The sequence below is a fragment of the Acomys russatus genome, chromosome 26, assembly GCF_903995435.1.
Source record: "Acomys russatus chromosome 26, mAcoRus1.1, whole genome shotgun sequence".
In the NCBI taxonomy this organism is placed as follows: Eukaryota; Metazoa; Chordata; class Mammalia; order Rodentia; family Muridae; genus Acomys; species Acomys russatus.
Genome location: NC_067162.1, coordinates 43,799,232 through 43,820,111, shown reverse-complemented (window position 1 = coordinate 43,820,111; position 20,880 = coordinate 43,799,232). Strand labels below are relative to the sequence as shown.

General features: G+C 49.3%; 1 protein-coding gene across 1 annotated transcript; it reads right to left on the bottom strand.

The window, feature by feature from the left end:
• Positions 1-423: 423 nt before the first annotated feature.
• Mlycd (malonyl-CoA decarboxylase) lies at positions 424-19,209 on the bottom strand. Its single transcript, XM_051168499.1, has 5 exons — positions 18,634-19,209; positions 12,120-12,232; positions 4,841-4,997; positions 3,870-4,019; positions 424-1,544 (listed from the first exon to the last, which is right to left on the bottom strand). The coding sequence occupies exons 1-5, from the start codon at positions 19,156-19,158 to the stop codon at positions 1,011-1,013; spliced, it is 1,479 nt and encodes a 492-aa protein (XP_051024456.1). The 5' UTR covers positions 19,159-19,209; the 3' UTR covers positions 424-1,010.
• Between the last annotated feature and the right edge of the window lie 1,671 nt (positions 19,210-20,880).

Genomic DNA, 20,880 nt, shown 5'->3' with positions numbered 1-20,880 from the left:
TGTTCCTTAGGTCATGGTCACTTGCGCTTGGCTCAAGTATAAACAGTCTTTAATTCACACCCTTTGAGGTGACATTTCCACCTAGGCCCATATTGACCTGGGGCTATGAAGTCAGCCAATCTGGGAAAGTCTAGAAGATGCTCTGGGGAGTCCAGGGGACATGCATGTCCAGCTGGGAGCAGCAGCACTGTCCTGCTGATGTGTGATGTGCCCACAGATGCACACGTATGAGTGTAGATGCAAGTGCACGCACACACACACACACACACACACACACTCACACACACACCTCCTCCGCTCCTCACTCTAACCTCTGCTCTCATCTACACTGTTCCCAATGGGCTGGCTGGGGACTGTGACACTGGATATTTTAGAGCTGAGCCTCTGCCTCGCCAGGACTCTAACCTCGAAGAAAAGTAGGCAGTGAAGCACACTCAAAGAAAGGTGTACAGTGAATGATCATGTTTAATGTTACAGAACAAACTTGTTCTTTACTGTTCAGTTCATTATGAACTGGAATCTCCTTTAAGCCCTATAGCCAACTCTGGCCTCAAGCAGCAGCATCCACGCAGTGTGTCTCTGCCCTTTGCACGTCACAAACCCTCCCTAGGCTGAGCTTTAACTGCGGTAGTAGCCACAGCACTCACCTTAGTCCTCTTACTACACAGAGAGGACATGACTGCCGGCTCTGCAAGTGCCAAGGGGTCTGTGCTCTGGGCTCTGCCCTGGGTGGCCTGTGCTTAAGGCCGTGCAGCTTCCTGAAGGCAGAGGCTATGGGGCAACAGCAGGGCTTCTGGAGGGACAGTGCTATCCCCAGGGCATGTGTACCCACACTACCTCCTTCAAGCAGTGAGTCGGCCAGCATGGTGACAGCTGAGATGTGGCCTGCTGAGGACAGGGGACACAGCACAGCTGTGGCTTCCCTGAAAAGGCTCCTGTGGTGAGTAACCTGGTGCACCATAACACAGCCCCCTTTCTGAGCAGGGGCCTGGGCTTTGGGAAGGATGCTCCTAGAGTTTGCTGTTCTTCTGGAACTGGGCCACCAGGCTGAGGACCTGCTCAGAAGCCTTGATGTTCTTGGAGCCCAGGTAGGCGATGCTGTTGGGGCCTGTCTCTTCCAGGTAGTAGCGGTAGTTGACCATGAGGCCGCAAGAGCTGGTGAGGCCTTTCAGGCTGCTGTCAGCCATCCAGTTGATACGCCACAGCACCGCCCCATTCTGCAGATGGAAGTTGGCCACCGGGTTGAGGGCGTAGCCTCGGTGCTTCTCACCATACAGGTACCAAGCGCACAGTCTCATGAGCGGCCCCTGCAGCGCCTGCACCAGCTTCTCTGACTTCACCCACTCACCACTGCTCAGGAAGCCCTTAAGGCTCTCATGAACTGGGTCGCCCGTGACCTCTGAGATTTCCTTGCACTCTGAGTCTGTGAATAGCTCGTTCCTCCCATGCTCCTTTCCCTGCACATTCAGAAGGCCCAGAAGCCACTTGGTGAATCCAGGTATAGGTGACAGGCTTGAGAAGGCCCCCAGGTGAGGAAACTCCTTCTGCACAGCAGGTAGGAGAGGGAGGGAATGCAGAGAACACATGGTCAGCAGGGTGGTACACACAGGGGACACTCCCAACACAGCCTATGCATGCTGCTCTAGCAGCAGGGCCAGCGGATGGCACTGCTGCACTTTCCTTCAAACCATATTCATGAGGACTCTGGTGGGTGCCGAGGCCTGCAGGCATACTGCATTCCCAAGATCAGCCTACAACCATGCTATCTCCAGCCATACCTTTGCACAGTGGTGAAGCAGGTCAGGAGTGGGTGGTTGCTTATAACCAGAGAGCTGGCTCTTGTGACAAGACGTGGCCTTTGCCGTCTCTCTGCACCACATTTATTTCTAGGAGTGTTCCAGTGGCCCAGAGCCAGGTCCTGAGGCTTGCTTGGCATACAGATGCCCAGTGATTTGTGACTGTCCAGCTCTACCTCAGTGGTGGCAGAGGAGAGACAGCAGGGCCAGGCAAAAAAATGTGTTACCACACACAGGAATAGCTTAATCACCACCATATGCATTACATAGAGATCTCATGGATGGTCTTCAGACCCAAGCACTCTGTGGCTGTAAGCACAGTAAGCTCACTATGGGAAAATTCCACTGCTGTGAGAACACAGCTGAGTCCACCACATCACGGTGCCTTTGGTCTTTCTCTGCAGCTCTTTCACAGCTGAGGTGTCTGCTTTACATCCTGTATGCAAGTTTATGCTGTATACATATTCTATCATTTAAAATCAATAGACCAGCACAGAAAGATCTGCCGGCAGTTCCCACGCTCTCCTCACAGACACTGGGGCCTCTGAAAATCCTGGGTGAGCCCTTTGATGCAGAAGGGCTCTGGTCTTCGGCCACCTTCAGGAGGGGCACTCAGAGAGACTTTCTGGCAGGAAGTGGCCACAGGTGGCCTCTGGGTGAAGCTTCGGCTCTGCTCATGAAGAGTCTTGGGTGGATCACCCAGAACTCTGGATCCTGCTCTCTCCCTGTCTTCCTAGGCTTGTGTCCCCTCCCCGTGAAGCACTCTTTAACACCATCGGCAGAGAAAGGGAGAAGGGTGTGCTTGGCTGTCTCTGGGGGATAGGAGGAGAAAGATGATAAAGCAGACACCACGATCTCCAGGTCTGACTTCTGCCAGGCATGTTGGCTGCCACGCCTGTCATCCCAGGGCCTTGGGAGCTGAGATGGGAGGCTGATGAGCTCAAGGCCGGCCTGAAAAACTCTGAGAGGCGCTGTCTCAAAATGAAATGCTGGGGGGAGGGGCACAGGGGCACAGGGACTGTGGCTGAAGCTCAAAGGCAGGTTTGCTTACACGATCACACCCAATTCCTGTGTCAGCCAGGAGGCACCTGACTGCCCTTGGCTGGCATGAGGTCAAGTGCCCCTGAGTACTGTGCCTAAGTCACTGTTGGCTGCCCAGAGTTAGATTCTCCTCACTGTGGCCACCTGGTACTCCATGCGGCGGCTGGAAAAGCTGTGTCCAAGGTAAACTGCAGCATTACTGTCTTAGGACAGATAACATGTCTATGGTGGTTTGAATAGGAATGGCCCCCACAGACTCATGTGTTTGAATGCTTGGCCCATAGGGAGTGGCACTATTAGGGGGTGTGGTCTTGTTGGAGGAAGTGTGTCACTGTGGAGGCGGGCTTTGAGGTTTCAGATGCTCAAGCCTTGCTGCCTGCAGATTAAGATGTGGACCTCTCAGCTCCTTCTCCAGCACCATGTCTGCTTGGACGCTGTCATGTTTCCCACCATGATGATAATGGACTAAACCTCTAAAACTGTAAGCCAGTCCCAATTAAATGTTTCCATGTTGCCATGGGCATGGTGTCTCTTCACAGCAATAAAACCTTAAGGCAGTGTCCTCCCAGGCAGCAAAGAAAAGGAAATCAGACCAACACAGGCTAATCCATTTACCTTCATATTGTCTGGTCTAACCTGGGATTTCCCCTCACAAGGCCCTGAAGGCTGTGGGGAGGGAGCATGGTAGGGAGGACTGTGAACTGTACTATCTGGACTGCAGCAGCAGAGAGTGATGGGTGGCCATGTTCACATGTATGCCCAGATGTGTGCCACCAGAAGTACAGGCAAACAGGCAAGGTCTCTACAGGTAGCTCACAGCCTCATGACATATGTATGCTGCACAGCAGTGAGATGCTGAGCTTCCCACTCCGGCTCTATGGGCCCTGGCCTGGCCCCCAGCACCCCATGCTGTTGGCCTTCTCTTCTGTCCATCCCTTGTATCTGGATCCTGTGTCCCCAGAGAGACGGTAGGGCTCACCTGCCGTCATGACAGTGACTCATGGAGCTGGACCCCTGCCCCACCAAGCTTACCTGCAGCTCCTTGACTACTCGCTTGATGAGGAAGGTCCCGAGCTCCACGCCCTGCAGACCCTGCTGGGTCAGACTGATGGAGTAAAAGATGGCGGCGGCGATCCTGTTCCTCTCCTCCGTGTCAGACGGTGGGCACTCCTTCACGATGCCCTGGGAAACACCAACAGTGCGCGTCAGGAAGGCTCCCTGTGCACTGCTCACACAAGAGTCACCCTGTCACTAGTCACAGGACAAGTCCCATGGAGTCAAAGCACTGTAGGAGAATTTAGTCCCTCCATCCCAGCCCATCTGTTTTGAAAACTGGCGGCAATAGTTTCACACTGCCCTGCCCCGGCCACATCTGGAGACCCCATGCCAGTCCTGTTCAACAGCAGCTCCTCGGGTAGCTGCTCACGAGGGCAATGGCCACCCATGGGATCTCGATGTTTTCTTCTTAAGCCCACCTCTCTGCCCACTGCTATCTCTGTTCCTTTGCTCGGCTCACACATCTGTTCCAGAAGACTGCAGGCAGTACAGTGTCTGTTTCTTTCTCAAAATGTACCCTTTAAAGGATTTCCTATGTACCTCTTTAGCTCTGTGCTGGCATCCTTATGTTTCCTAAATGAAAACACATTCTCAGACACCTCCACAAAGCAAGCTAAGAAATGACTTGTGCTTTGAAGTCTCTTAGCTGACACTGACTTTATTGGCTCTCAGGTTTTACTGGTTTTTTGTTTGTTTGTTTGTTTTTTATTTTGAGACAGGATGGCTCTGCGTACCCCTGGCTGTCCTGGAACTCACTATGCAGATCAGGCTGGCCTCTAGGTGTATGCCATCATGCCTAGCTCACTAGTGTTTTAAGCTGATACTCTGATGTCCACACACTCACTGTTCCATACATAGGTGTACACACACACACACACACACACACACACACACACACACACACAGTGATAGGCCCATCTTGTCTTAAAAGGACCACTCATAAGTACCTGGATGTTGTTGGAAATGTCACCAGTCAGAGCCACATGCAGAACCACCAGGGGCTCCCCAGGGGTGGAGCAATGGGAGAAGAAGTAACATCTCCGGTATGGCCCTACCCGCCGCTTCATGTCCATCCAGTTTTTTACAGGGTGCACAGCCTCACACCTGACCAAGTAATACAGAGATAAGACAGATGTGAGAATTACAAACTGACAATTACTGAGGCCTATTCATGTTAGCTACTTCTGCTCTGCATTTTAATACCAGTTTGTCTGTTCTATCAGAGACAGGGTCTTGCTTTATAGCCCTGGATAGGCTGATACAATAACCCAGACTGACCTTGGACCTTTGATGATCCTCCTGCCTCAGCCTTCTAAATACTGGGATAGCGGGCATGTGCTGTCCAGTTCAGTACCTGTTTTCAGAGTACTTTGTGGGGCTCTCTGGTACACTTATGTAGCAGTTTCATGGGATGTCTTGCTCCTGAACAGTATCTTTGTTTTGGGTACCTGCAGGTTGGAAGTTGTCACAGACATGAGGATAAGTCGTAGAGGCTTTGCTTTGCAAAGTTCCAGAGACCTCCGACTATCCAGCATGATCTCTAGACATCTAGAACAGCTGTTGAGGCTTTGCTTGATAAAGTTCCAAAGATCTCCGACTGATCACCACTGCCCCTAAATATTATGTATGGTCCAGGTGTAATCTTGTTTAGAAATCTGCTATTTCTCCTAAAGCTGCTTTTTTCTTTTTATTTCTCAGGCCTAAGGAAATACATACAGGGAAAACTTTTTCCCACAGAGAATGTTGAAAGAGGACATCTGGCCAAAGGCTTGAGACAATGATAGAGTTGGGTTTTGTTTTTTTGGTTTTTTGTTTGTTTGTTTTCTGACTGTGAGCACCCAAGCAGAAACGGCATGAAAGTTAAGACCTTGACATAACAGTACCTGGCTAGATACAGTTATCTATCAAAACATTTCTTTAGAATCTGCTTTGAGAGCAATAGAAGGTGGGCTTGGAATGTCATGCTTTATAGATATTTTACAATAGGGGACCCCTTGGCAGTTAGCCTAGGCTTGGACAGCACACCTGTTGGTCTGAGACTGGAAGTAGGTCAAGTTTTTTCTTTAGAGAACATTTGGCTCAAGCTATGTTGCTATGACCATCTTGTAAACACATTGGCTTTAGCCCGGGGAAATGTATGATTAAACTTTCCTAAGTATTGTTTAAAAAGTAATAATCAGGTTATGCTGACCATCGCTTGGAAATTGATTTTTGTTGTAGGTTACAGAACTTTTTGTATTTCCTTGTTACTCTGTTGGTTTTTGATTGTCCTAGTGATTGTAAAAGATGAAAAAAATTCATGATATAATCTATAATGAAAAAAATTGAACTTAATTTCAATAAAACCGTGGGTTGGCCCAAGAAAAAGGGCAAACAAGAAACAGACATGAGAGAGTAAGCTAGAGTGAGATGGGGACTGGCAAGAAAGATTGGGAACAGCAAGCAAGAAGAGAGACAGTTAGATAGAAAGACAGCAAGCAAACAAGCGAGCAAGGAGCAAGGAGTCAGACAGCAGGTGAGACAGAGACAGAAACAGAGAGTCAGAAGAAAAGTTTTCCTGGGCTTAATACCTTCAGCTTGTACCACATATGCCTGAGTCTTCAAGTATTTCTTTTTCCTCTGTTCCTCAACCTCTCCTCAGTGACTAGCTAGCTGTTCAACCAACGGTTGGTTTCCCTTAACCAGCTGTTCACCGCCTGCTCAATTCTCCCTACCACGGATCCACTTCTCTCCTGGAGCTGGTCTTGGGGAGCAGCATTCTTTGGCATGCCTTTGTGGGGCAGACGGTAGGGTAATTAATCATAATTTATTATTACTTTTTGGCTTTTTGAGCTAGGCTCCCGCTCATAGAGTGCTGCAGACTCTATGACAAGGGGCTGTCAGATCAGAAGCTGGTAATCATGGGTCAAAATGAATCTAAGAAATGGAGCATGGATATTCAGATTCTTAAGAAAACTTTAAAAACAAAGGGTATTGTGGTTCATTCTGATGCTCTGAAGGAATTCATAACTTTCATTCAAAAGGTGACTCCATGGCTCCCAGAATCAGATACATTAAGCCAGGAGGAATGGGAAAAAGTAGGGCAAAAATTAAAAAGATGGATTGTAAGCCATGTTGATGAGCCCATGCCAGAAAAATGCCTTTACACTGTGAGTAATAATTCAACAGGGACTGAGAGCAGAAAAATTAACATTGCCTGACCTGCCAGACTTTAGCTTTCATGAAGGCTGCTCACAAGGAGCTTAGGTTTCTGGTAAGTCTTCTGGCTCTTCTACAAAAGAGGACTTGATTGAAATCCAGCTTTTTGAACAGGATGGAAAAAGATTTGCTTTTAGCCTTTCTTCAGTTAATTTACAGAGACCCTACCAATGTTGTCAATGGAATGTTTTGCCTCAGGGCATGAAAAAATAGTCCCACACTGTGCCAGAAGTTTGTGGACGAAGCTTTGTTATCTATAAGGCAGAAGCATCCCCTTGTCATTAAAATCCACTATATGGATGATGTTTTATTGGTTCGCCCTAATCATGATTATTTAATGCAAGTTTTGCAGGAAATGTCCCTGGCTCTTGTAGCTTATGGACTTAAAATTGCTCCTGACAAAATTCAGCTACAACCTCCTTTCAACTATCTTGGTAGAATCATCCAGACACGGTCTGTGATTCATCAGCATCTGCATTTGAGTTTTTCACACCTAAAAACTTTAAATGACTTTCAAAAGGTGCTGGGAGAGATAAATTGGAACAGACCCTTCTTAAACTTGACTAATGAGGAATTAAAAACATTATTTAATACTTTGAAAGGTCCTTCAGATCCAAGCTCCCCTCGTCAATTAAGGCCAGAGGGAAAGGCTTCTTTGCAACTTGTACATCAGGAGTTAAATAAACCTCAGTTACAGAGACTTTCCCTTGCTTTGTTCTGGGAACTTTTGGTCCTACCTACTCGCTTTACACCTACTGGGGTCACTTGGCAGGAAGGCCCTCTAGAATGTGTCCATTTGTCAGCTGCTCCAAGAAAAATATTAACTGCTTACAATACCTTGGTTGCTATGGTAATTATGAAGGCGAGGAAATGAAGTAGAGAAATATTAGGAGCAGACTTTACTTTTATCTCAGTACCTTATAATAACGAACAGTTTATTTGGCTTTTAAATATGTCAGAGGATTGGCAGTTGGCATTTCTTAATTATACAGGACAAAGTTTCATCTTCCTTGTCATCCTTTGGGGCGGCTCCTTAAATTACAAGCTGTCACCTTTCCTAGGTTTTTTCAACAACAACCAATTTTTGGTGCCATCACTGCCTTTACTGAGGGTTCAGCTTCAGGCAGGGCAGTAGTGGTTACAGAGGCCCAAACAGTGGAAAAGCAAACTTCTTTTACTTCAGCTCAAAAGGTTGAGCTTGCTGCCACTACTGTGGCTAACTACGCGCTGTTGCTAACTATGATAAGACTCAAATTAATGACCTCTTGCTTGAACTTCAGACTTTGGTACAGACAAGAGAGTCCCCTATTTTATTACTCATCTGTGAGCTCGTGCCTCCCTTCTGGGACCTCTGACAGAGGGAAATCGCTTGGCAGATGAAGCTAGTAGATTGCCTATGCCAGTACTCGCCCCATAGAGCCAGGAAGAGTTCTCATGCTTCACACCATCAAAATTCACAAGCATTGAGACGTCAATTTCACTTGTTCAGAGAAGACAAATTGTTAAGCAGTGTCAGGCCTGTCCAACTCATCATCCAACCCAACAGTTGTGTGTAAACCCTTGAGGCTTAGGGGCTGGAGATCTGTGGCAAATGGATGTCACACATGTTCCTTCCTTTAGAAGAAACTCTTTTGTACATGTTTGTATAGATACATAGTCACAGATGCTGATGGCCACTGCCCATACAGGAGGAGCCTTAGAGGATGTTATACAGCATTTGTTCCATTGCTTTTCTCACTTAGGAATGCCTAAACATTTAAAAACAGGTAACGCTCCAGCTTATTCCAGCAAAGGTTTTGCTCTACCTGTAATCCACAGGAATTCCTTATGATCCTCAAGGACAAGCCACTGTGGAACAAGCACATCAGACACTTTTTTTTTTTTTTTTTTAGTTTTTTGAGACAGGGTCTCTCTGTGTAGCCTTGGCTGTCCTGGACTCACTTTGTAGACCAGGCTGGCCTCGAACTCACAGTGATCTGCCTGCCTCTGCCTCCCGAATGCTGGGATTAAAGGTGTGCGCCACCATGCCCGGCTTCTACACATCAGACTCTTAAGGCCCAAATAATGAAATTTTAAAAAGGTGATTTGCGTTTTTATTCCCCAGCTCATATTCTGGCACATTCCATCTTTGTTTTAAATTATTTAAACAAGGGAGGAGATGGCTTAAGTGCCATGGAAAGACATTGGGGACAACAAAATGAAAATAAACCTAAAGTTCTGTGGAAAGATTTGTTAACTTCACAATAGAAAGGACCAGATGTCTTACTAACGAGTGAGCGAGGAGATGCCTGTGTTTTTCCCAACAGATGCTGAAGCACCAATCTGGATCCCAGACCACCTCATCTGACCAGTCACAGAACTTAAAGCATCCATTGAAAAAGAGAAGAAAGAAAGATCCAGGGTAGAAAGACACCCCCTCACTCCACAGCGAACATGGCTTCATCCTCCTCAGTGGAAGGGTTTGCAGATCATGCATTGGCTGCACCATTTCCTCGGTTAAAGTGGGAGGAACAGAAATCTATCCCAGTTGCAGCAGCCACACGTGATGATCTGAGTCCTGCATGGGGTCAGCTCAAGGCCTTGGCTAGTGGAGCCCAGGTCCTGGTTTCTACTGACAACCTCCCTGCATCCCCACAGAATTTGGTTGTGGGCATACTTGCTCTTTTGGCAGTAGAGGTATGTTTTTCTTGCTTTCCTAAGGCCAATGCTCAGGAATTTGGAAACTGTTTGCCTTATTGGGCTTATATACCTGATCCTCCCATATGTCATGTGGCTACACGGGATACTGACCGAATTAAAGTCACTGCTGACAATGTTGACTTGCTGGGTAGAAAGAGTAACAACTATTTAACTCAGCGGTCAGAAAGTAATTTTACTTTTGAGGGCTTTGCTCCCTCACGGCCCATTTGCTTTACAGCTGGTGAAGTAACTCAAGATAATTTTGTGCTGAAGGAACATACCTCAGTAGCGGCTTCTCCTTCTCAGGATCATGAGATTCCAAGGGATGTATGTTCCTTAAATTACATTTACCTCAGGTTTACAATGATGCTCATTTTGAATGGGCTTCGAAACCTTTGCCTAGGACACTGTCTCGTTGTCCTATACCATTTAGTATAGATAGTTAGTATCTGAGGGAGAATACCCAAAATGGTTTTCATGTGGTTTTCCCCCCATGCTGTGGTGTATGCTCCCTTTAATAATTCTGATTTACAGCTCTGGGATTGGTCAGTTTCAAGCCCACATCTTGACCAAGAACATGAACTTCAATGGCTATGTGCTGTTGAAAATGTGAGACCTGGAGCCGGGCCTGGTGGCACACGCCTTTAATCCCAGCACTCGGGAGGCAGAGGCAGGCGGATCGCTGTGAGTTCGAGGCCAGCCTGGTCTACAAAGCGAGTCCAGGACAGCCAAGGCTACACAGAGAAACACTGTCTCAAAAAACAAAAACAAAAACAAAAACAAAAACAAAAAACAAAAAACAAACAAACAAAAAAGAAAATGTGAGACCTGGTTCTCCCCAGGATGGGTGACTCTAATGATTGGAAAGAGAGCTGCCCTTGGAAGATAATTTGTCTTTTTGCAGCCACTGAAAAAGTGTCTCTTGTCCAGTACAGAGATAATATGACAAGAGAACCAGTCACTGCTTGTGTTTCCTCCCCATTTTCCATCTTACATAAAGGAACAAATGCAATTTTACATTTCAAAAAAAGAAATGAAGGTGTCTGTCACATTTCTGGTAAGGGATGTGTCTTGACTAACTACACCGCTGAAACTGGTCAGGACACCTTTACACTGTTGAAACAACGCCCCTATATTATGCTGCCTGTGAGCATCACTGGGTCTTGGTTTAGCAATCCTGGAATTGAGGCACTGCATATGGCTACTTCATCTTTAAAGAGAGCAAGAAGATTTGTGGCTTCTCTTATTTTAGGAATTCCAGCACTGATGGCCACTATCTCCAGCTTTGCTGCTGCCACCACGTCACTTAGTAAGGAAGTCTATACAGGCCGTTATGTAGATCAGCTATCTAGAAATGTCTCCCTGGCATTATTTTATCAGGAAAACATTGATAGAGGACTTCAGGATAGAGTCAGTGCTCTTGAGGAGGCAGCTTTATGGGAAATCATCTTCAGAACATCAAGGTTAGATTAGCAGTTCCATGCCATTCAGTGTTTACATGGATTTGCAAAACTCCATTACAATATAATGAATCAGAACATGAACAGATACGTGCACAGAGCCATATTAAAGGACTCTGGAATCATTCTGATTTGGGAGTTAATCCTGATGTACTTCATGGAAAGATAATTAACATTGGTAGTTCACATTTAGACTCTGCCTCTCATGAGGAGGTGGCTGCTGCATTTTCCTCTGCACTGGATAGCTTTCTTTCTGCATCCTCACCCAATCCGATGTTAGTTCATGGTACACTTGGGCTATTCTTACTCTTGTCATCTGTCTTCCAGTCTTCATTCGCCATCTCCAAAAAGCCATAGATGCCTTGACAGTGGACCTGAAGATCACTGAATTATTACAGAAAAGGGGGAGGAAGTAGATGTCCGTGTTGCAAACACTGGTGGTCACGCCTGTCTCTGGTCTTGTCCCACATGCTCCTGCTGCCAGCATGGGGAGGAACAGTGCACACTACCAAGGCTTACATCCCAGGATGCTCTCTAGCCTTCGAGTCTATGGGCCAGTGTGCAGTGTGGGCAGGACAGCAGGTCACGTGCTGCACTGTACCTGGGACATGCTGGGATTATGCCAAGAGAGCATTCAACATCTGGATGAGACAGGACTGTTCTGACCACTGATGCCGATGCTTGTTTTAACCAGTCCCCACAGCTTTGGTGATGGGCCACTTGCTTTAAGTAACAGGGTGTGAGACCTTGGGTGACCAGTCGGTCAGGGTCTTCCTGGGGTACACCCCTATCTTCATCCTCCCTGTGATAATAGCCCAGCACCCATACATTCAGTGTGTTCATGTATCGGGGAAATACAACCCATGCAGACCAGGACTGCCATACTCACTCGCTGATCTTCTGAAGCACCTCACAGGGTGAGTGCCAGGTAACCCGCTCCAGGCTCAGGAAGCCAGAGGAGAACCACTCGGACAGCATGCTCTTTAGCACTCCATTCATCTCCTGGACAAGAGAGAGGAAGGCAGGCGTCAGGGGAGCAAGTGTCTGTCCAGGAGTCTATCTTCCCTTCCATAGCCTGGTGTCGTGGAGTCCACAGGCACACTGCCAGCTAAGCTCTTGGCTATGGAATCAGTTTGCACTGCACACGGCAGTACCCATGGTCTGACTTTTGGCTCCTGGGCTGTTGGCAGGAGCCCTGTAATGGTGTTGGGAGCCTTAAATGACATCAGGGACATGGGCTGACCCTTTTCTTTCATCTTTTCCACTGTGAGTTGAGTAGCTAGAATGGAAGGTTTTGGAGCAGCCACAGTAGGCCAAGGGTAACTGTGACGGTTTTCAGGGCAGACCAGTAAGCCCCAATACAGGACATCAAAGGGCGGGCCTGGCCTGGGGCTGCTTCACTCCAGACTTTGACCTGAGTCACCTACTTCTTGCTACACAGACCTCTGTGCCTCTGGATCTACTCCTCACAGGTGAATTCCACTCTGACAGACAGAATGGAAAACATTCCAGTGCATCTGGCACTGAGGTGACCTTCCACACACCCTGTCAGGTTCAATGCATGTGTGACCTGCATTTATGAAAGTTAGTTTTATCACAGCTATAAAAACTATACAATGCATCTTAACTCTTGGTAAAAGATGAAAGGTCTCCAACTTGGGTGACCTGAGCAGAAGCTGCAGGAAAGGGGAGGGTAGTGGCTCTAGAGGAAAGCCTTTACATACATATATGCCATTTCCATCCGTATAGTTAAGTACCAGGACACAGAGGAGGCACAGTTTTGTCCTGTGGGGTTTCACAGGGTGGGGAGTACAAACCCAGGACCAAGGGACTTGATCTAATGTGAGGAAGGTGAGTGGAATGGCAGGGCTGCCCACAGCTATCAGGCTCATGGCAGAGTGTGAGAAGAGTTAGAAGCGACTGCATGCGGGGTGCATGAGAAGTCAATGCAGGCTTGGAAAAGAGGCTGGGTGGGAGCTGTGCAGGTCCTTTACCTTAGGCTGTCAATCTCATTTCCTTTACTCAGAGAAGGCTCTGCAGGGCAAAGTCTACCTTAGTTAAAGCATCTATCCACACACCAATACGAGCAAGAAAGAGGTGTTGAGAATGGTGCCTGGGGAGCCGCAGGCTGGAGACACTGGGCTGAGAGATGGCTCAGTGGGTAAAGCGCTTCCTATTCTCAAGTACAAGGATCTGAGTGGATCTGCAGAACCTGTGAGTACAAGCTGGACACGTGGCCCGTGTGCCTGCAGCCACTGCACTAGGGAGAGATGGGAGGTGGAGTCAAGAGGGGACCTGGGATCCTCAGGCCTGCAGCACTCACAGTGGTGAACAAGAGGCCTATCTTAAACAAGCTAGAAGCCAAGGCTGATACGGCTGTTCTCTGACTGTGTGTGCATATGCACTCACAACACGCACGCGCGCGCGCACATGCGTGCGCGCACACACACACACACACACACACACACACACACACACACTGATTAAAAAAACAGCTGGGCATGCTGGTGGTACACACCTTTGATGCCAGCACTAAGGAGGTAGAAGCATCTCTATGACTTTGAGGCCAGCCTATCTCCAAAGCAAAACAATCCAGCAAGCCCTTGCATACTCTGCACCTGACTATGATGGCTCTTCATGGTCCTGAGGCCCTCCCCAGTTGTAAAGCAGAGAAGCGCCAACTCTACCCCAGGAAGAAGGCAAGCGCATCCTATACCCGCCTCTGGGGCTCATGGATCTGCTTCTGTGCCCCTCACTGTGGAGCTGGAACAGGCTGGCTGCTCCTCACTGTGGGGCTGGAGCAGGCTGGCTGCTCCTCACTGTGGGGCTGGAGCAGGCTGGCTGCTCCTCACTGTGGGGCTGGAGCAGGCTGGCTGCTCCTCACTGTGGGGCTGGAGCAGGCTGGCTGCTCCTCACTGTGGGGCTGGAGCAGGCTGGCTGCACAGGCGTGAGGAGCTACATTCTGACACTCAGGGCAGAAGGCCAGGAAGCCTGGCTCCATTGATGGCGGCTCTCCTCTGGAAGCCTCTTCTATTTTGGGCTGCTGACAGACACAACATGTGATGTTGGACACAGGAGCAGGGAATGTGGGCTAAAGGTGAGAAGTCTCACCATGTAATTCTAAAACAGCTGTTCCAATGGGAAGTAACCACAGCAAATGGCCAGGTCACCAGGTCACAGACGGAAAGCAACAATAGTCTCTCATGCTTTCTGCTCACTCACACAGCAGTTATGAGCCATAGCAAAAGCTGAGGAGCCTGGGAGCCCCAAGAACCTTGCTATCCTTCCTCCAGTGCCTGCTTGGCTCCCAGAGGCTGCTCTTTTCTCAGCAGAATGCTCTCCTGGCCTCTCTTCTGAGATGCTTGGCTTTATAAGTGGCCTCTTTGGGGCATGCTTTGCCTTGCACAGAAGCCCAGAGCCGGGAGGGAGGTGAAGCTGTTGTCAGGGAAGGAGGGCAGGGCCACAAAGAGTACCCTTCCAGCTCATGGGGCCATGGGGGTAGGGGAAGGGCACCTGATAAACTGCAATCTTTGTTCCTAACAAAAAATAAACTTTGCTATAACACAGAAAAGCAAAAATTAGCACAGAACGTATTAGAACACAGAACTGCTAGAGTGCTCAGACTCCACTGCCTAACAGGCAGAGGCTGTCCAGCAGCACCACGCATGGCGGCTGTTTGGGAGACGGTGGGCAGTTTCCTTCCTCTGACTCTCCTGCTGGCAAGGGTTACTACCTCCTGTCTTATGAAGCCGATGCTCAACCTGCTCATCTGGAATCCTTTTGGGGGCTGTAACTGCCAACTGCTAAACAGCACTTGACTGTCCTTCCCTTCACTGCGTTTCTACCTGTAAGAAATAACCATGTGGGCTGCTGCAAGTGTGTGAAAAAACCCAAATGCCTGTCAACTCCACCTAGTGGGTACTTCCCCTGGCATCCTCCTATACATCCACAGATACAGCCTGAGGCAGGTGCCACCACACAGGGCTGGACCAGACCCTGGCCACTGTCTTCTGTTGAGGACTCAGCTCCTGCTAGGAGTCTCTGTCTGTCAGATACTGAGTATCGCCTCTCACACTGCTCCCTGATCACCTAAGAGCATCCTAGAGAGGAAACTGATGGCTCAGATCTGAACTGGTGCCTCTTTCAGCCCAGAGCCCTTGGTGGCCATCTCCAGAAAACCACCAAGCTAATCACCACAAAGAGCCTTTGAACTCAGAAGCTTTTTTGTTTTTAAAACAACACTGTTTAACTTGTAACCAAGGGGAACTTTGCCTGGCATGGTAACACTGCTTTTAGGATTTTGTATTAGTCCCCACATTGAATAATCCTTTCATGTCCTTTTTTCCTATGGGTTAACATTTTGGCTTTTTGAGGCAGGGTCTTATGTAGCCCAGGCTGACTTCTTATTATGTCGCTTCCCTGAGATCAGCATCAGCTGGCAGCTTCACTTCATGGCACAGCCCCAGAGCCCCATGAAGCCTAGGAACTTAGCCACAATTGTCTAAACCATGCCACACGGACAACGGCAAGCACAGGTATATTTCCTCACTCAGAGCTTCTTCTACTACATCCTGGGAAACACATGGAGTCAGCATGTGCTTGGGAGCTGGCATTTGCCACTTATCCTAAGGTGATGGCACCACCCAGGGTTCAAAGAAACCTGAAGTCACATGATGGGAGACCTCAGGAGCAGGCTCAGACTAACTGTCTCTGTAACCAAGTGTCCAGAAAATACAAAAGTTAACAGGGGCCAGCCAAGCTGCATGCCTGTTAACCAGTAGTTCTGAGATCTGAGGACACTCAGCACTGGGCACATTGCTGTCCTACTTAGCTTCAGTTGTTAACTTGACACACTTTTGAAGAGGGAAACTCCACCGAGGAGCCGCCTCCATCACACTGTAAGTGGGACATTTTCTGGATTGATGATTGACATGGAGGGCCTAGCTCACTGTGGGCGGTGATTCCTCTGGGCATTTAAGGCTCTCGTGGAGCGAGCCTGTAATCCCAGCATTCAAGGAGGCAGAGGCAGATGGATATCTGTGAGTTCCAGGCCAGCCTGGTCTACTAAAAACTGAGTTCAGGACAGCTGAGGCGACACAGAGAAACCCTGTCTCAGCATCTATATGGCAACTCACAACAGCTGCCAACTTGAGTTCCAGGGGATCTGATGCCCTCTTCTGGCCTCTGTATGCACATGGTGCACATACATACATGCAAACAAAACACTGGTACACATAATCTTTAAAAGAAAGGTCAGTGTAGCGGTGCCCTCTGTCAGCTGGCACTGAGGTGGGACAGGAATACTCCCAGGTTTGACTGAGCAGTCCTCCTAATCTAACTGGTGAATCCCAAGTCTCTGCCTCAAAAACTAAGGTGCACAGCCTCTCAGGATGATATTCAAGGTAGACTGCTGTCCTCTGCATGCCTGAGCACATGCACATGTACACCCTCGCCTCAGTTCTTCTAGTGATAGGTGATAATACCATATTCTGACTGACAAACGCTAGGGAGAGGAATAAAAATCTCTATTCTCAAAATGATTTAACTGGGGCTGGAGAGATGGCTCAGAGGTTAAGAGCATTGATTGCTCCTCCAGAGGTCCTGAGTTAAATTCCCAGCAACCACATGATGGCTCACAACCATCTATAATGTGATCTGGTGCCCTCTTCTGGCCTGCCGGTGTAAATGCAGACAGAGCATTGTATACATAATAATAAATAAATCTTTTTAAAAAATAATTTAACTGATAAATCAGTGAAGGATAAAGCAATTGATTGGCTTAACTGTGTACAGTTAAACATGGCAATTAGCCTAGGATCTAGGTAGAGAAACACACAAGGCCTCCAACGTGTTTACCATGTGGAAGGGCAAAGGTCAGGCAGTGGCTGATATAATGACTCCTGGCTTGCAGCAGATGATGCCTTTCTCCTTTACGTGGAGGACAATCAGGGCTAAAAACCCAAGGGGACTTGTATGCATCATGTCTAAGTGTGGCTCGTTTCTGACTGCCAAATACAAGCTCCTCCCCAAAGTCAGTCTCAATGTTACAGTGTCAGTGATGGTGATGAGCTACCAAGAGCTCTGGCTGGTAAAGGAGCATCCAGAGTCAGAGACCCTGGAACTGGATGGGGCATTAGAAGCCATCCAAGCAGGACTGCCTTTTTGCTCTGTGGCTGGTCGTGGGTCTCTCAGGTCCTTCCTGGCCTGGCATGAAGCAGCCTGACCTCAAATACACCTGCCTCCCTGGAGCCTATCTCTAGGACTCAGGCATCATTTTACTACACAGGAGATTTAGGACAAGGTTCCAGGTTTCAAAGAACCATCCTTTAGTTGTGGAGCATGGAATACAAAAGAGCAGCCACTCAGACTATGACGGAGCCTGGAACAAGGTATTACAGAAACCTTTTAATATCCAGTGAACACCTTAACAATAAACCAGCTTTCATATGCACTGTTGTGACTCATATTGACCCCTGAACTACACCCAAGGCTAAGCAACCAAAGAAGAAAGTCCTGGGTAAACCCTCACATTGGTGGTGGGCAGTGCAAAGGAGCCTGGATTGGGGACGGGTATCAGAGACATACGTATTAGCTCTGAGGTCTGGGACAACTCATCACCTAGCATGCCATGTCCTTTATTGTAAAGGGGAAACACGTCACCCGAAACAGAGGAATGGAAGTAAAAATCGTCATGCTTGTTTTAGAGTTCTTAAGTGGGTCTGAACAGAATCACGCCGCTCTTTGGCTTTTCAAAAAGTAGACAAAGCTTTGAATGCCAAGAACCTCTGAAATGGTCGTATCACTGTGCACGAATTCAGAGTCAGGCGAGTACTCCCTGCTATGGAATATTAATGGTATAAAGGGGCTGGGAGCTACGCTGGGCTATCTTTTGGGTTACAGCTATGTAAACCTCCCCGTTATCTGTATGCTCACTGGGGTAAGCAGCTGACTAGCTCAAAGTACTACAAAGTAGACTTAGGCTCACTGTGTCTAGGGCTGAGCTCGGGGTCACATCTCCTGTGCAGAAAGAAGGTTGGAGGCTTTGGGGAATCAGACTGGTGACCTTCACTTGCGGCCATCTTTGTGCATTTCACGGAACCTGTTAGGGCAACGCGGCACTCGCGGTGGGTGCCCAACCTTTGGCCAATGCCGTGCTCCATCTTTGTTCAGGTAGAGCACAGTTGAAACCAGAGCTGTTTTGGAGTAAGAGCAACGGGTGCCACACCTGACAGTCACCCAGAGGACAGCGCTCCATACCACGCAGTAAGCACTGTGTACCTGTGGGTGAGGTGGGACTGGGGGGGGGGGGTTGCAGGGGCTTGGAAAGCGGAGAGGAAGGGGCAGGGCCCCGGGGTGGTGGTGGCGGGAACCCCGGGGTCGCGGCGGCCCGGGCGGGGCCTTACCCGGACGTGCGGCCCTTCCACCAGCTTGAGGGCTTGCGCCTCCAGCAGATCGGCTCGCAGCTGCACCAGGAAGCGCACGCCGCCATCTAGCTTGCTGATGTGGTGGAAGAGGCCGCGGTAGCGCGGCACGAGCGCGTAGCGCAGCCGGTCCTCGGCCTGCAGCAGCACGGCCACCTCGCGCGACTGCTGGCGCAGCTGCAGCACCCCGGCGCTCTGCTCGGCCACCTGGCCGTGGTCCACTCCGAAGCCCTGCGCCAGGCGGCCGAGCAGCTCGGCACGCTGGGCCGCCTCGGCCAGGCCGCCGTAGAAGCTCACGAAGTCGGCGCACTGGCCCTCGGCGGGCGCCGGCGTCTTCTCGCGCAGCTCGTAGGCCGGCGTGGGTGGCACGGCTCGCCGCAGCAGCTCGTCCATGGCGCCAGCCGGGAACCCGCTGCACAGCCTAGGTACCCGAGGCCCCGGCGGCCGCGGCGGGTACCGCGGTGGGAGCAGGCGCCGAGCTTTCAGGCTTGGCCCGAGGCCTCTCATGACAGCTTGCAACAGCTGCTAACAGGAGACGCTACCGGAAAGCAGCCTCTGCCGCACTTCCGGTTTCGGCTTCCGATGCCTCACCCGTTCCATTGGTCGAGGCGGGACGACGGACGGGGGCATCAGCCAATCGGATGGCGGAACTGAGGGGCGGGGCTAGGCAGTTTTCCCAGGCTAGAAGCCAAATGTAGCCAAAGGTCCCGGGAACCGTATGTCCTCAGGGCGCCTGACTCGCCCCCTTGGCCTGCATCCTGACACCTGTTCTGAGAGTCATTCTCTCAGCCCCTTGCCTCTTCCCACTATGCACGCGCTTCTCTTCATCTGAGTGCTTGTCATCTCAGCTGCTCCGGGGACTATGCTGTGCACGCTGGTTCCTGGGCTATAGTTTGGACCAGGCGTGGGCGAGGAGCTGAGAAATTTGAGTTTGCATGATGAACAAGAAGCTCCTAGGGATGGGGATTACTCAGTTGATAAAATGCTTGAGAACTTGAGTTCATGCCCAGAACCTGTGGGAAAACGCTTGTAATCCCAGTGCGGCGTGGTGGTGGTGGTGGCGGTGGTGGCATGGAGACAGGAGGATCCCTGGGACTGGCTATCTGGCCAGTCCAGCTTACATGGCGAGTCCAGGCTAGCCAGAGACCCTATCTCCAAAATCAAACCAAACCAAACAAACAAACAAAAGTAATCAGGTGGCTATTGCCCAATACCCGAGGCGTCTTCTGGCTTTCAGAACCACACGTATGTACAAGAAAATGCGTAGGGACACATGAAACGCTCAGAATAAATCTCTGGCTTGACATTTTCTTCATCCTGCCTAGGCACTCACCGGCCCATGTCTAGGGTCCCACCCAGAGAGGACTGCCAGAGACCCAGCCTATGCTTCGAGCTGCACCCTGGAGAGCTTCTGGTCATGCCGCCAATGGGTATTTCCTAAGAATCTGTTTTCCACCAGCCTCCTTGCTGGGCCTCCTTCATTCACTCAACAGAACGTTATTCCAGGCCACACACTAGGTTTGCACTTGAAATACACCCCCCCCCACCCCTGCTCTCATTCAGTTTACAGTCTGAAGAGAAGACACGTTAAAATAACTACAAAAAAGAAGCAGAATGCTGGAGCAGGCGCTCTATGGATTCAGCTCGTATTGACCAGAGTCATCTTGAATCCAGACTGTCATGAAACCACAGGTCATTTCTGATGCATGGTTTCACTTCAGGCTATAGAGAGATCATACTTTGAGAATGATCTGTGGGACCTTAGGATCGGACCCTGGCTCCACCCTGTGCCTGTAAGATGAGCCAGGGGATGTCATTCATCTTTACCCTGCCTGTGACTCTCTTTCTGACCCATACAGTGCAGTCCAATTGGATTTTCTGTCTCCCAAGGCTACACTTTTATTAGTAAGTCCTCCAATAAACTGTACTCCCCAGTTCTTCACCTGCCTACATCTTTCTTCGGTCTCCCAGCACCTCAGCCAGCCTGTGCACACTAGGACCTGCTGTTTTGGAAGAGTTTACCATCATGGATAGGATCGCCAGGAACAGCCTATCAGAGAAGGCGACATTTTTTGTTTGTTTTCGAAACAGGGTTTCTCTGCATAACCTTGGCTGTCTTGGATTCACTTTGTAGACCAGGCTGGCCTTGAACTCACAGTAATCCACCTGCCTCTGCCTCCCAAGTGCTGGGATTTAAAGGTGCCACCACGCCCAGCTCCAGAGGAGGTG

Coding starts and splice junctions, on each gene's coding strand:
- Mlycd (XM_051168499.1), bottom strand. CDS start 19,158: ATGAGAGGCCTCGGGCCAAGCCTGAAAGCTCGGCGCCTGCTCCCACCG. Junction 4,020..4,840: donor ACATTTCCAACAACATCCAG/GTACTTATGAGT, acceptor GGTGTTTCCCAG/GGCATCGTGAAGGAGTGCCC. Junction 1,545..3,869: donor GAGTAGTCAAGGAGCTGCAG/GTAAGCTTGGTG, acceptor CCTGCTGTGCAG/AAGGAGTTTCCTCACCTGGG.